General features: G+C 34.9%; 1 protein-coding gene across 1 annotated transcript in view; it reads right to left on the reverse strand.

Moving 5' to 3' along the window:
* LOC134267912 (midasin-like) overlaps window positions 1–14,235 on the reverse strand; it is a gene marked incomplete at its 3' end in the record, with an annotated part of 76,308 nt that overhangs the window by 27,993 nt on the left and 34,080 nt on the right. The window contains exons 42-53 of the mRNA XM_062750118.1: window positions 13,948–14,215; window positions 13,623–13,739; window positions 13,294–13,378; window positions 12,840–13,112; window positions 12,433–12,611; window positions 11,964–12,268; window positions 11,612–11,785; window positions 11,328–11,461; window positions 9,767–9,900; window positions 9,160–9,458; window positions 8,621–8,970; window positions 5,245–5,385 (exon numbers count right to left, since the gene is read on the reverse strand). Of these exons, the coding sequence (XP_062606102.1) occupies window positions 5,245–5,385; window positions 8,621–8,970; window positions 9,160–9,458; window positions 9,767–9,900; window positions 11,328–11,461; window positions 11,612–11,785; window positions 11,964–12,268; window positions 12,433–12,611; window positions 12,840–13,112; window positions 13,294–13,378; window positions 13,623–13,739; window positions 13,948–14,215 (2,459 nt within the window). The remainder of the gene's footprint in view (window positions 1–5,244; window positions 5,386–8,620; window positions 8,971–9,159; window positions 9,459–9,766; window positions 9,901–11,327; window positions 11,462–11,611; window positions 11,786–11,963; window positions 12,269–12,432; window positions 12,612–12,839; window positions 13,113–13,293; window positions 13,379–13,622; window positions 13,740–13,947; window positions 14,216–14,235) is intronic.

Consider the following 14,235-nt stretch of genomic DNA (forward strand, 5'->3'; position numbering starts at 1 on the left):
CTAACACCGAACCCCTGGCCCTGGGGTCATGAATTTCACAATTTTGGTAGAGGCACTCTTGCTCATCATAACTATTTACATAGTTAGTTTATTTAATACCTAGGAGCAGAGAAGAAGATTTTCAAAGCTTTAATGCATTTTCACTATATAATCAATAGAGCCCCGCCCTAACACCAGAACCCCTGACCCTGGTGCCATGAATTTCACAATTTTGGTAGAGGCACTCTTGCTCATCATAACTTTTTATTCAATTAGTTTATTTAATACCTAGGAGCAGGGAAGAAGATTTTCAAAGATTTAATGCATTTTCACTATATAATCAATAGAGCCCCGCCCTAACACCAGAACCCCTGACCCTGGGGCCATAAAATTCACAATTTTGGTAGAGCCACTTTTGCTCATCATAACTAAGAACTTAATTTGTTTATTAATTTCCCAAGAACAGAGAAGAAGATTTTCAAAGCATTAATGCATTTTCACTATATGATCAATAGAGCCCCGCCCTAACACCAGAACCCCTGACCCTGGGGCCATGAATTTCACAATTTTGGTAGAGGACTCAATGCTGATTACAATCATACCAACAGTTTGACTGCTTGATGTCCGGGAGTAAAGAAGAAGATTTTTAAAGATTGCACTAATTTTAGTGGTTTTTGCCCCACCCCCCAGGCCCCAGGGGGGCTGGGACCACGAAATTCACAATTTTTGTTCCCCTTCACCCACAGATGCTCTATGCCAAAATTGGTTGAAATTGGTTCAGTGGTTTCAGAGAAGAAGCTGAAAATGTTTAAATGTTAACGCACGACGCACACCGCACGACGGACGACAGACGACGGACGACGACGGACAAAAACAGATAGCAATAGGTCACCTGAGTTTACTCAGGTGACCTAAAAAATATATGACTGCCGTCATGAGAAAAGGGCCCTTAAGGTCAAATTTTCACAAATTGACTTTTTGGTACATTTTGATAGCTGGACTCTTTCTGAATGCAAATATACATAAATTTTGAAAATATCTCACTTTTTCGGTATTTTATGAGAGGTTAAGTGAGGCAATCCAAAAATAACTTTGACGTTACTCAGTGAAAATGTAATGACGTCGCCTGCGTCTAATTCAATTTTCAAAAAAATCTTGAAATTACATGTTATTGACATCAATCGTTTTGAGAGTTAGAAACTTAAAAAAGTATTTATTATATAATTTCTTTCTTCCAAGCCACTAGTATCTAACTATTCTTAAGAGATTTCGTATGTTATTTCTATTTTCATGCTAATTTTTTAGCAGATCTGGTAATTTGGAAAAAAAGGGGGGGGGGGTCTAGATAGAATCTAGGAACGCTTTAAGTTGCTTTATAACATAATCAGTAGAAAAATAGTATTTGTTTATATTCATACAAATTATTCTTTTTATTTAAAATAATCTAATTCAATTTGTAAAAATATATAAAGCACTTGTAATGCTTAAAGATTTAAGGAAATATATATGAAGAGAGAGAGAGAGAGAGAGAGAGAGAGAGAGAGAGAGAAAATCCGATGCAGAAGGGCACCGCGTGCAAAACGGGGCACCCCTCGCAAAAAGCACATCGATCCCGATATTTAAAAAAATCTTATTAGACAGCATCCACTCACCAACACACACGCAAGTACTTTTATTCCCTATAACTAAAACGATAAAAAAAAACACAGTGTATTTTCTGTATCACCGAAGAATTCAATTGAGAAATAATAAATTCAGATACGCAAAGATATGTAAACTTAATTGATTCTGAAAACGTTTATTCCTTTTATAAACATTCATGAAAAAAATATATGTTCTTTCTTCCATGCAAGGAAGTAAGGAGTCAATCCTTACGTCGCGGGTTCGAATCCCAATTTTGGACGTGGAGACCGGTCCTTCGGATGAGACCGTATAAACCGGGGTCCCATGTCGCAGTAGGTGCTGGCACGAAAAAGATCCCTCCCAGCTCAATGGCCCTAAGTGCCGAGTATTAGACATTTGCAGCTCTCCACCGGCAAGTGTTGGCGTCTCCATATGAGTGAAAAATTCTCGAGAGGGACGTTAAACAATATAGTATCATTCGTTTTTTAATAGTTTATTTAAAACGTTTAGAGCTCTAAGTTTCCATTGATTATACAATTCATTTTCTTTGCCTGTCTCAGTTATGGAGTAGAAACGTAGTAAATAGGCTAATAAAGGACAAATGAATCTGAATTATTTATATACCGTACCTTAAATTGAAACTTTCTTTGAATTTATACCTCAATTTGAAACCGTCTTTTAAATTCTTATTTTGTAGAGAAGTAAATCACATTTAAGTCGGTTAGAAATATTTCTGCACATTAATTTATTATTTTTTTTAATTTGTGGCACCTGTACCCTGTTTCACTTAAACACAACATTTGTATTACTCTTACAAGGACAGCTACTATGATCTAAAAAATGATTTGTGTAATATATATATATATATATATATATATATATATATATATATATATATATATTGTAAATTAATCAAAGAGATGGGAATAGTGCTGTTCTAAATATTGACGAAATCTATCTGAAACTGAATGAATACAAATATATTTTAACGCAGGAACGGCAGGCCCATAGGAAGCCATTTCAGTTGGGGGTAGTTATTTTTTTTTCAGTTCTGGGCACTCACAACCACCAAATTTTCCTTGACAAGCAAAACAATTTTTTACGACCACGAACGGTCATCTATTCATTTTCCTCCGTGATAAAGGCTAATTAACTTGATACCTTAAAAGTTTTTCACATTTACATGTAGATGCGATTGTCTTTTCCAATAGTGAACTATTATGCCCAACATTCATTCGTTAATGCTTTTTGTATGAGGCGATGTTGTTAATTAAGTAATAGTATACCGCTCTAATTTGACTCTCTTTCCCTGAAAATATTTAGGCAAGCCATTTTTCCCTTGTTATTTTTTCAGGACATACATTGTACCAAACATATCAAAATGAAAAAAAAAAACATTTGACTTGTACCTTCGCCAGTCCCCACACAACTCGTTTGAAAAGGGGGGAGGGGTTCAGATAGGAAAAAAATAAATCTACTTTTAAAAATCCTACTCAACCAAACAAAGGTGTGTGTGTGTCAAAACATGAATCCAATTTCGACATTGGGGAGGGGGGTTGGTAAGGTTCAGTCTTCTTTCAGTGTCAAATTTTTTCAATCAAACATAATACAGTGCCTTATTCTTTTGCCCTACATAGTGCACGAATTTGACTATGATGCAACAAAATATGTGTATGTGTTGGAGGTGGGGGGGGGGGGGGCTTTCCATGTACACCCCAACATACGTTGCTACTTGCGTGCGACTGTAATAGATATTATATTTTATTTAAAAGAAGAAAAATTAGTGTTTGTTTATTAATTACTTTCCGCAGAGTCATGTAAGGATTATGATATAAAGTCTTATCTCGTCCAACTTTAAGAATTTAATGTCGAGATATGCGGTTTTTTATGCATGTATTGATGATCAGAATTGAAGATTTCAACGCAAAATGTGACTTATTTATTTCATATCATGAATATTCAGTGATATGTATTTCACGCTAATTAAAGTTTTTAAAGATTTTAAACATTTCATAACTTTTAGAAATTACACCAATAACAATTTGTCACATACTTTTTGCTCTTTCGGTGATGTATTTGATGTTATCCAGAAATTCGTGCTCAGAAAACTTTGCTTAGCTATAGTTTTTTCCCCTTTTGGTTTATAAAAATTCTCATCCATAATATCACTGTCGATGTAATATTGTTAATTTCTTGGGTATAATGCTTTTGGGAAAAGTCTACAATAGCTGTATTCAGTTTCTTATAATGTAATATATTGCAATATATGAAAAAAAAAAACCGGTAATTTCTACCACACAGGGCCTTTGAATGTATTTATTTGATCATTTTTAATAAGTCCATATTTTTTCCCTTAGCATATTCTAATACTGTTAATCTAGCAAAAAAAAATGATATTGTTAATGTAAAAGGTTTGGATCTCCCAGGTTACCAGTATCTTTATTCAATCAAAGAGGGATTATGATTTAACTTTTACCGGTCTTTTTGTTCGGAGATTTTTTGGCTCGCCTCCCTCTGCCCCTTTTTTACACACATTTTAAAATCGACATTTCACCGAAGGCTTGTTATCGGGGCATATCAGTATGATAAACTATGGATTAGAATCAAAATGGCTGAATACGTTTTAAATTATGGTATATATTTTTAGAAAAAAGTTAGTGCTGATAAGAACGGTAATTACTATGTATGCATAAATCTCTCTCTCTCTCTCTCTCTCTCTCTCTCTCTATCTCTCTCTCTCTCTGAACAAAAAATATACATGTACATATGGAATATACCTTTTAATATTAGGACTTCTTAACATGAATTCAAATTTCAATTAAGCATTTGTAAATTGCTTAGAAAACAAAAATGCAGCATCTTTAATTTAGTCATGCATAGAGATGTATCGTTTTAATCTCTGTTCCATAGCTAGCAACATGCATGTTTAATGCCCCGTATATCTACATCAAGTTAAATACTTAAACAAACAAAATTATGAATGAATTTACTTACTAAATTGTAAATATATCATATACAAATTAAATTCGGTCCGTATCAAGTTTCACATTTTTCTTAAACTTTGAAATTTAATTTTATTTCTGTTTACAAAAAGCAGTCAACAAAAATTACTTCCGTGTTTACAATACCGCGACTTTGACGTCGTTTTCTGAGCATTGTGACGTCAAAAGATAAGGGCCCTTTTCTCATGACGGCAGTCATATTGTTTTTCTAATAAAAACGTCCATCTCAGCATTTCTGAAAAGGGGAATAACTCAATTTTCTTTTTGTTTTATTTCCCTTTTCAATATGTCAATAAAATTTATCAATGCTGTCGTTTCTAAACTGATGCAGCGGTGCCTGAGAAATTATTGATTAATTTTTTTTGGCCTAAATAATCATTATTTATATGGCCAAGATGCAGTCATATAAGTATTTTTTGTTCTCTTTACTTTTGATAAAATTGGCCAGTTTGTTCTTATTTCTTAGAATACAAATTGTCAATGTATAGTTCATTGACAATATTGCTTAGATGGAAAATATTAAACATGCTCATGTATTTGTTGTAGGTTAAGCTTACTAAAACTGTGTAATAGTTTAGTAAGTGAATAGTCATGAATTTCGATCCCTAATTACTGGTTGTCAAATAACATTCAATCTTACCAAATATTCCCTGGTCCTATCAATATATGATGTCGTGCTTTGAGGAGATGGGGACCAGTTTAACCACCAGTTTAGTCCTGTAGCCGATGTGTTGGTCCACAGTTGTTGGTACAGACCACAGAGTATCTCACATAAAGCTTCCTGTAAAACAAGATGTGTTCGTAAATCACAGATGCCCCCGTATGGCAACAAAGTAAAGATTAAACTTTTCGTAAATGCAAATTTATTTAATTGGTAACAAAAGTAGGGTATTCTCACTGGAAAACAAATGCGAAATTTAAAAATAAGCCAAAGTTTTTTTTTTTTTTTTCAATAAGTACAAAAATCTCCAAGGTCAAGGTCAAAAGGTCAATGTAAATGGTATCAAATGAAAGCTCCTGCAACAAAGAATACTTATGGAGAGTATGGAAGCCCTACCACTTACCATTCAGAAGCTATGGCCAAGGTTATTTTTTTAAAAAGCAGGTCAAACTCCAAGGTCAAAGTCATAGGGTCAAAGTTCTTGTTATCAAATGAGAGGTCTTGTCACAAGAGTTAAATATTTAAGGTATGAAAGCAATAGCCCTAACTATTTAAAAGTTATGGTCAATGTTTACATTTTTTTAAGTAGGTCAGTATCAAAGGTCAAGGTCAAAGGGTCAAAATTCTTGGTATCCAATAAAGAGTCTTCTCACAAGGGTTACACATATGAAGTATGAAAGCCCTATCCCTTACCATTTAAAAACTTATGGCCGAGGCTAAAGTTTTTTCACAAGTAATGAAATCTACAAGGTAAAGCTCATAGGGTCAAGATTCATACTTGCCAACCTCCAGCATGTAAAAATCTGGTCATGACCAGATTTGGAAAGTAAAAAATCTGGTCATAACGCGTAACGACGTTCACGACATAATTACCATGATTAAATTTATAATATATATACAAAGTATTTGTGTATTGAGAATTCTTTTATTGAAAAAGGATTTAATTTACTATGACAAAAAAATTCATATATAATTTGATTTAATTTACATGTTAAAAATGAGAATTGAAGGTTTCATATTTCAATATTGACCAGCTGATTCAGAAGCATATAAGTGTGCTTTTTTTTTTTTTTTTAGCCTTTTCACATGTTTCAGTTTCTGCTAAATTTGAAAGTATACCAATTTCAGTTTTGAAGTTATTTTTCCTCTCTCTTAACTAATTAACTACTGTAATATGTTTTAAATGTGAAGTTAGGCTTACACTGTCTTCGATCACTTTATCTTATCTAGAATGAAAGTTTTTTTTCCCCAAGATTCCTAGATATGTACATAAATATCGTTTCTCTTTTTCTTGGTTCAATCAGAGACATGTGTTTGGTTCAATTTGTTCCTGTTGGCCCTGATAACGATCTAGTTCTATCGGAAGCCATTTTAATTGACTTCAAACATTGAATTGTCAAAACAACACCCAGTTAATTGTTTACACATGCACTGATAATTAATCCATCGGCATTGTTTACGCGTAGATTTAAGCTTGGGTTTTAACTGGAAGTTAAAAGTGCAACCTAATTTACGAACCAAATCCGGAAATCGGGAGATTTTCGGGTTGTTTGACAAAAATCGGGTGATAAGCATGACCCGCCGGGTCATAAAAAATAATCTGGTTACGGGTTGAAAAATCGGGTGTGACCCGACGAAATCGGGTGAGTTGGCAAGTATGTCAAGATTGTTGGTATCCAATGAAAGATTACACATGTGAAGTATAAATGTCCTGGTATCCACTGTTCAAAAGATATGGCCAAAGTAAAAGTTTAAAATTTTCATGTAAAAGTGGGTCAAAATCCAAGGTCAAGGTCAAAAGGTCAAATGTGGTGGTACCTAAAGAAAGGTCTTGTCACAAGAAATATACATGTGAAATATGAAAGTCCACTAAATCAAAAGTTATCGGCAAGGTTAAAGTTTTTACGGACAAACAAACAAACAGAGAGACAGACAGACAGAGAGACAGCTAGACAGACAGACGTTAACGACAAAAACTATATTATACCCCCGAAACTTCGTTCTCCAAAGGTACTGTATGTGTATATAATTTGGCATAACATACGAGAGGTGTTAGAAAAGTTCACGGACAAGTTCTACTGTGAGCGTGCTATTTCCCCGAAACCGGTCAAACTTTCCAGATAAAATCTTTAGCTTTTTCCCGATAAATATACAAAAATTTGGTTCTCTCCGGTGATAATTGAAAAATATATAGCTTTTTTTTATTTTGATAAAACTTGCTTCACGTAGCATGCTACATTTTGGCACGTTTACATCACAAAGACTCTTTATCAAAATTAAAAATTGCACAATTGTAGCGGAAATAGATTTATGATATTTTTCCTGCCGCTAACGTATTTATAAAACGTCACTGGGAGAAAATTTGATCTAAATTGGAGGGTGTATGACTGGTTTATAGCCGTTTATAAATGATCAACGCCTGAAAACACAGCCAAAAATCGGAACGTCATTGAGCGTCATGGAGCACTGCACTGCGTTGAAATTATGTAAGCAGGTTGGAAAATGTCTAAAAAGAGATTAAAATGTTCAAGATGCTGCTGGGAATTTCCTACACCTACAAAGGACAAGTTTTCAAATGGTTGTAGCTTCATCAGAATGAAGGATTAAAATTTTGAACAATTAACTCCATCTATACAGTCATGTACTTCAATACCTCTGTATCACATGGACGTTACGTTGCGCCTATATGGTTTTGCATTCTTTCTATACCTGATCGATTTACTGCATAGACTTTTATAAAGATCTCAATAACATCCAAATCAGTACAAAAGACATTATAGTAGAAAAGTAACATATCTTGATAAAGATATTCAATTTCAAAGTAGAAAAATATCAAAGAAAAATCTGAAGAATTGAAAGATTTATAGAACTGCGACAAAGCTTAACGGGTTGAAATCTGGTTGTCACGTCGCCTTACGTTAAGTGATTGCTCCGTAAATCACAGGACCATTTAGTAAAAATCGTTGTAAAATTTCAAGATTTTATCAAATGGACCTGATGTTTTACATACTAATAAACAAAATATGGGAAAATATTCAGACATAGGTCATACTTCAAAGTACACAATAGATTTTCCGTAATTCAGTGTATCTGTTAACTTTTCTAACAATTAACCCTTGTATGTCTGTTCAGTGTATTGTATATGTAAATGATTTGTTAGTGGTATTCATAAATTAGCGCATTGTTGTCTGTGCCAAAACCACTAAAATATTAAGCCCATTTTTTAAAGTACCCAATACAGTACTACATAAACCTTATAGATCTTTGCTTTTCCTGTGTATTTGACATCAATTCACTCATCATTTACATATTTCAGATGACCTCAGATTCATTATAAAACAGATTACACGATTACCTGACTTTTGTCTTCAGACTTTGTTTTCAGTTTTGTTAAAACCATTGGTGACACAGGTGAAAACTGGCTCCCATAGTTAACTAATGCCCCTATCTCTGGTGAAGTAGTATATTCTAATGATAGGAACATTTCATTGACCAGCTTCAGCTCAGAGAGAACAAACATGTGATCATGTAGAGGCCAAAGGTCAACATGCTTTCCAGATGTTGATTGGCTGCACTGTGACCATAGATTGCTGTATTCTGATTGGTCTGTTTCCATTACAATGTCCACTAGCTTTGTTTCCTCTCGTGTTAGGTTATACTGCTGCAGGAGTTGTCTAACCTTTCTAATGGTCTCTGTGTTATTGCCTAGAAGTTGATAAATTCTAATATTGCAACAGGTAATACAAAAAGGAAAAAATGATGAGGTTAAAATTAAGGGAGGTTATGAATAACAGGAAATAATGTCACTAAAGAAACTTATAGCTAACAGCTACAAGAGAATTGCCGTCTTACAGAAAGAAATAATTTTGTGTTAAAGCCAAGTAATTTTCATACCAAGTGCACATCTAGTGTTCACTTCAGTCCCTGCATTCATTACTAATGACACAAGTTCACTCCTTTTGTCTAGATGTAACTGGACTTTATACTCCATAATGAGGTCAGCAACCTCTCTATGGATGTCAGACAGTTTACAGAGGTCACTCAGGGTCAAGCAGTTCTCAGCCTCACTCTGGGTTCTGTAAGGAGGTGGGTGACCATGGGAGTTCCAGAACCTGATGTAACAATCTGTCTCCTCATATCCTGACAGCAGAACTTCTCCTGCCTGGTACAGATGTGGGAAACACTCCATAAACCTACAGGGAGAAAAGCCATGTTTAATGAATACATAATCTCTCTGTTTTCCACCTCAAGATGAATAATACCAGTATAACATAAGTTTTCAGTTGAAATGCCAAAATCAACAATAATATTAAATCACAGAAAAAAAAAAATTAAAATTCTTTATTTTTGTCTTTTAAAAAATTTGATTTCAATGAATTTAACAAAATATCTTAAGACTTCTTTTCAGTTCTAATTTTTTTTTTCATTCACTTGGACAAGTTATTGACATGCCACTGTAATAAGTCTTTCCAATATCCTACCACTTGACTTAGTTTTTTACCTGTCCCCCATTACAGGCAGTAGTTTGTCCTTGACCCAGGAGTAGAACAAGATGACCTTGTTAAGGTCATGATCCTGTGTGTAGGTAACCAAGGACTCCCTCATCCTAGCAACCCAGCAGATCTTATCCATTACCTAGCAAACAATAAATAATTTTATTCTAATGAAAATCCAGTTTTCTTTAGATACAGTCAAACTTGTGATAGCGGTCACCTCTATCCAGCGGTCACTTGTCCTATGCAGTCATTTTATTTCCTCCCAATGAAATTTCCTATATAAAGTAACTCTATTAAGCGGTCACCTGTGTAACGCGGTCAGCGGTCATCAAATTTCAAACGAAATCGCCACTTTTCCCTGTCTTTAGCGGCCATTTTGTCCAATCACGTGACCTGATCTGGAGTCAGCTGATTCCCAATATTTGTTACTAATGTAAATAATCAGTCAAGTGTTGCAGGATCGTGAACAAAAATTAAGAATTGGTCTTTATTTAATGCGAATTTTATTACTGGATAAGCATATGAATCATTTTACAAACTAACTGCTTCTAGCCTATATTTTACAAAACTCTAACAAGCTACGCTTCTATGACGAAAAAAGTTAACAGGAAAAATTATTATTATCGACACCTTATTATCAGTGTCTTATATCTTCAAGATTTTTAATCAAGTTTTAATAAAGAACAATGTTATAAACATCTCTTAATGAATATGATATTTTTGTTTACCATTTACGTACAGTCACTGTCAACATCATGCCCAACTCTGCATGCTCTGCGAGTTGTAAATGTATTACGTACACTTGATAGGCATTTTAATTTTCACACCTAGAAAACTTGCATCATTTGTTGAAGCCATAATTACAGTTTATCTACTCATTGTGGCTTGGGTATGTTGCGAATTTCACAAAGGAAACGACCGTTAGAGATTAGTAACGCTTCATTGCTCAGGACATCTGTACACCTGTTGATCAACTGAGAGTAGTCTGAGAGTTTATTATACAACAAATCATGTACATGTATTAAAAAAAAACATGTACAGAGGTTAATTTTTTAATCAAGTGTACAGATAAAAAAAATTGACTGCATGTTTTATTTATTCCATACATAAGAAAAAGAATGTTGTTTTGATTTAGGAGGATAATGCAACACCCTGTAAGTGTACGAATTGATGTACAGTCAGGTATTTTATCTTTCTTTTTTTTTTTGATTCATTTTTAGTTTGAATTGATCCTTAAAAGAAATGCATCTACTGAATAAAATAACAATTTAAGTGAGATCACTAAAGTCCAATACCTACCTTTCTTGTATAATTATTTTTTAGTGAAATACATAATATATATACACAAAAGTGACATACATATAAATTCCTTTAAAAAAGATGAACCTCTATCCAAAGGTCACCTCTCTATAAAGGTCACTTTTGATGGATCCCGTAGGTGACTGCTTAATACAGGTTTGACTGTACTTGTCATGACTGATTTGAAAACTGGGAAGTGAATATTAAGAGATTTCAACATTTTAAATAGCTATATGGGTCAAGACTAGTGAAAACTTTGAAGCATACCTTAATTATGCTTTGGAAATCCTTGTCTTTACCTAGGTGGCTGAATTGTTGTAGGATTTTATCTGTCTGTATTACATCAAACATCAGATTCTCAAGGGTCCCATAATCTACATCAAAACTCTCTTTGCTCCCTTCTAAAAAACAAATTCACGAATAAGATCACTAAATTTTTCTTCCAAAATTGAAATAAAGGGCACCACAAATGCATTGTACAGTACTGTGTAACATTCATAACAAATTCATTGAAGCGAAATACTCTTATTGTCTGTTATAACTTGACCTACCTTCTAAGAATTTCTTCAGTTTGTCCCCCAGTGGAGCCCCCACTGATAAGCTCCTACTGACGTGAGACACAAGAGTGTAGAGGTTCACAGCCCACACATAGCTGTCTCCCCCACAGACAGACCTCAGAACCTGGGGGCAATATCGGGGGTCCATGTAGTACTGCCCAACATCAGCTGATGAACAGAACAATATTGTATTCACAACCAAACAAACAAAACTATTAAATAATCTTATCTCTGAACCTTGTTTGCTGTTACCCTCTTTTATGTATGACTTTATACAACATTTTAAATAATTTCTGAGAAAATTTGGAAAACAAATGCATTGCTACATGTAACATTTCAAACTAACCATTATCAATTGTTCTGTATTTCTCCAGCACTAGACTCTTTACATTGTTAACCATCAGTCCCATGACATCCTGTATCAGCTCAAGGTGACCTTTTGTGTCGTCAAGTAATGGAGATCCTGACCTTGACCTACTCAGGGCTTCCCTGTAACTCTCTAACATCTGTTGTAGGAGCAGGGAGCGGACAGTGAGTGTGTCAGGTGTAGAGAGATCCACATACAACATACAGACAGACAGTAGACTCTGCCATGTACACAGGTCAGGTGACAGGTCATGTGATTTATTGTCTACACCTCCAGAAGACAGTCTACAATATGAATCATTGCAAATTCATCAAACCTATTGAAAAGATCTGAAAATTTCAAAGAGCAAAAGCAATGTAGCTTATTTATGAAAGACTGAAGTATGTAAATACTGAATACAATGCAGTTCAAGTTTCCATGGAGTTCTATGTTGGAGAAAGTTATTTACCTGTTTATCATGCCCTGTAGTATATTCTGTATTAAGGCACTATGTTGGAGTAGATTGGCTGAGAATGTGTCCCTGATGTGGTCTGTTACAGGGCTAAGAGAGATAACTCTGTGTGGGTCAGAATCAGGCATCTCCAAATCACAATTATGGCAATGTTCCTCCAACACTGATGTAACATGCTGCCATAAAGAGGATTTAAGATGTATTCATTATCAAATGCATGGAAGAATTGTTTTATAAAAAGACCCCTTCACAGTAGGTTGTGACAAATATCCGATTCTCTAGATCTTCATCTGAGCCAAGATTTTGACAAACATCTTTAAATCTTCCTTAAAATATTCCTTTTATTTGTATAAAATTCGTTTTATCTGTATTAAATTCCCTCTCTACACACTACATTCCCCTACCTTCTTGGTCTCTGCATTGTTGATACTGTTAACAAACACCTCTCTAGCGGCCCACTTGACCGCCTCCCCTGTCTCTACCCCTCGGTCTGTCTGCTGGACGACGGTCACTCCACACTGTAACAGCTGGAGGAGGTGGGGCCTCTCTCCCCTCCGTAAAATCTCCCTCATGTGTACATACAGAGAAATCAACCAATCAGAAACTCTCTTACATTCTAAACCTATACCATGAAGCATCACTGTCATATCCTGTTCTGAATAGGCATTTCCTTCTTCCTGGAAAAAAATTTCATCTTTAACCTAGGGAAACTTACTCATTTAGCCTTGCTCTTGCCGCATAGTGTGTCTTCTTGAAATTATACATTATAGGCAATGACCATTTGAAAGGTTTGGTGTATAAAGTAGAACATGTAAATGAATACACCCAAATTTATTATTATTTATAAGTAGTTCTGACCTCCCCTGGGATATAAATCTCTACCCCTCTGTTCCTCATGGCTCGGGAAATCTCACCAAACTTAGGGTCCATTGTTAGAAACAGTCTAAAAATACACATATCATTTATACATAAATACATTCAAGTCTGAAAACGGAGAAAATTGACAAGTTAATCAAAGAATTTACAATTTAAAATTGACAGTAAAAAAACTTCTCAATGTGTAAATGACAAAGCAAAACTTAAATCACTCCTGACTAAGACAAAGTTTATAAAATTAAGTTATGTAAACCAAACATCATTAGAGAGAAATAATCTCCTATGGCTTCACCACTGTACAGTTAACTGACCTGAAGTGTGGGTGTGGTGTGATACTGGGGATCTCCCCATCAATCACTCCTCTCTCATTGATTGACAGCACACCATGGGGCTCCAACAGGGCATTCAACCGATCTAACACTGAGGCACTAATTAAAAACAAAGTCCATTTTTTAGAATTATAAATGTACTATTTATTTCATAATAATCTTAAAATGAACTAGAACATGTTAATTAACTTGCATCCTCATGCATTCATTCTTTTAAATACTAAAGAATAAAAACTGTACATATAAATAAATTTCCATCCAGACATTCTTGTACAAACATTGCATATTAAATACCAAAGATTCTTACTTGCAAAAGTTGACATTATCAATCATTAGCCACTCCCCGCTCTGTAAGGCCTGAACCAATAAGCTGTCAGTCCACTCAAAAGTCCCCGCCCCCTGTCCCGCCTTCCATTCCTCCAGACCAATCAGAGCCTTGGATCTCTTCTGCTGTAACCTGTGGAGGGCCTCCTCTAGCTGTGCTGACCCTGACTTGACCTCTGTAAACACCTCCTCCAGGGCGTTCACTTTCTCCTGTAGCTGGGCCGCCTCCTCTGTGGTTGTCAGCTGTTTTCCTAAATAATTCTCAGGGTAT

Source organism: Saccostrea cucullata, unplaced genomic scaffold (genome assembly GCF_032062105.1).
Source record: "Saccostrea cucullata isolate Sc308-1 unplaced genomic scaffold, CSIRO_AGI_Scuc_v1 ctg1523, whole genome shotgun sequence".
Classification (NCBI taxonomy): domain Eukaryota; kingdom Metazoa; phylum Mollusca; class Bivalvia; order Ostreida; family Ostreidae; genus Saccostrea; species Saccostrea cuccullata.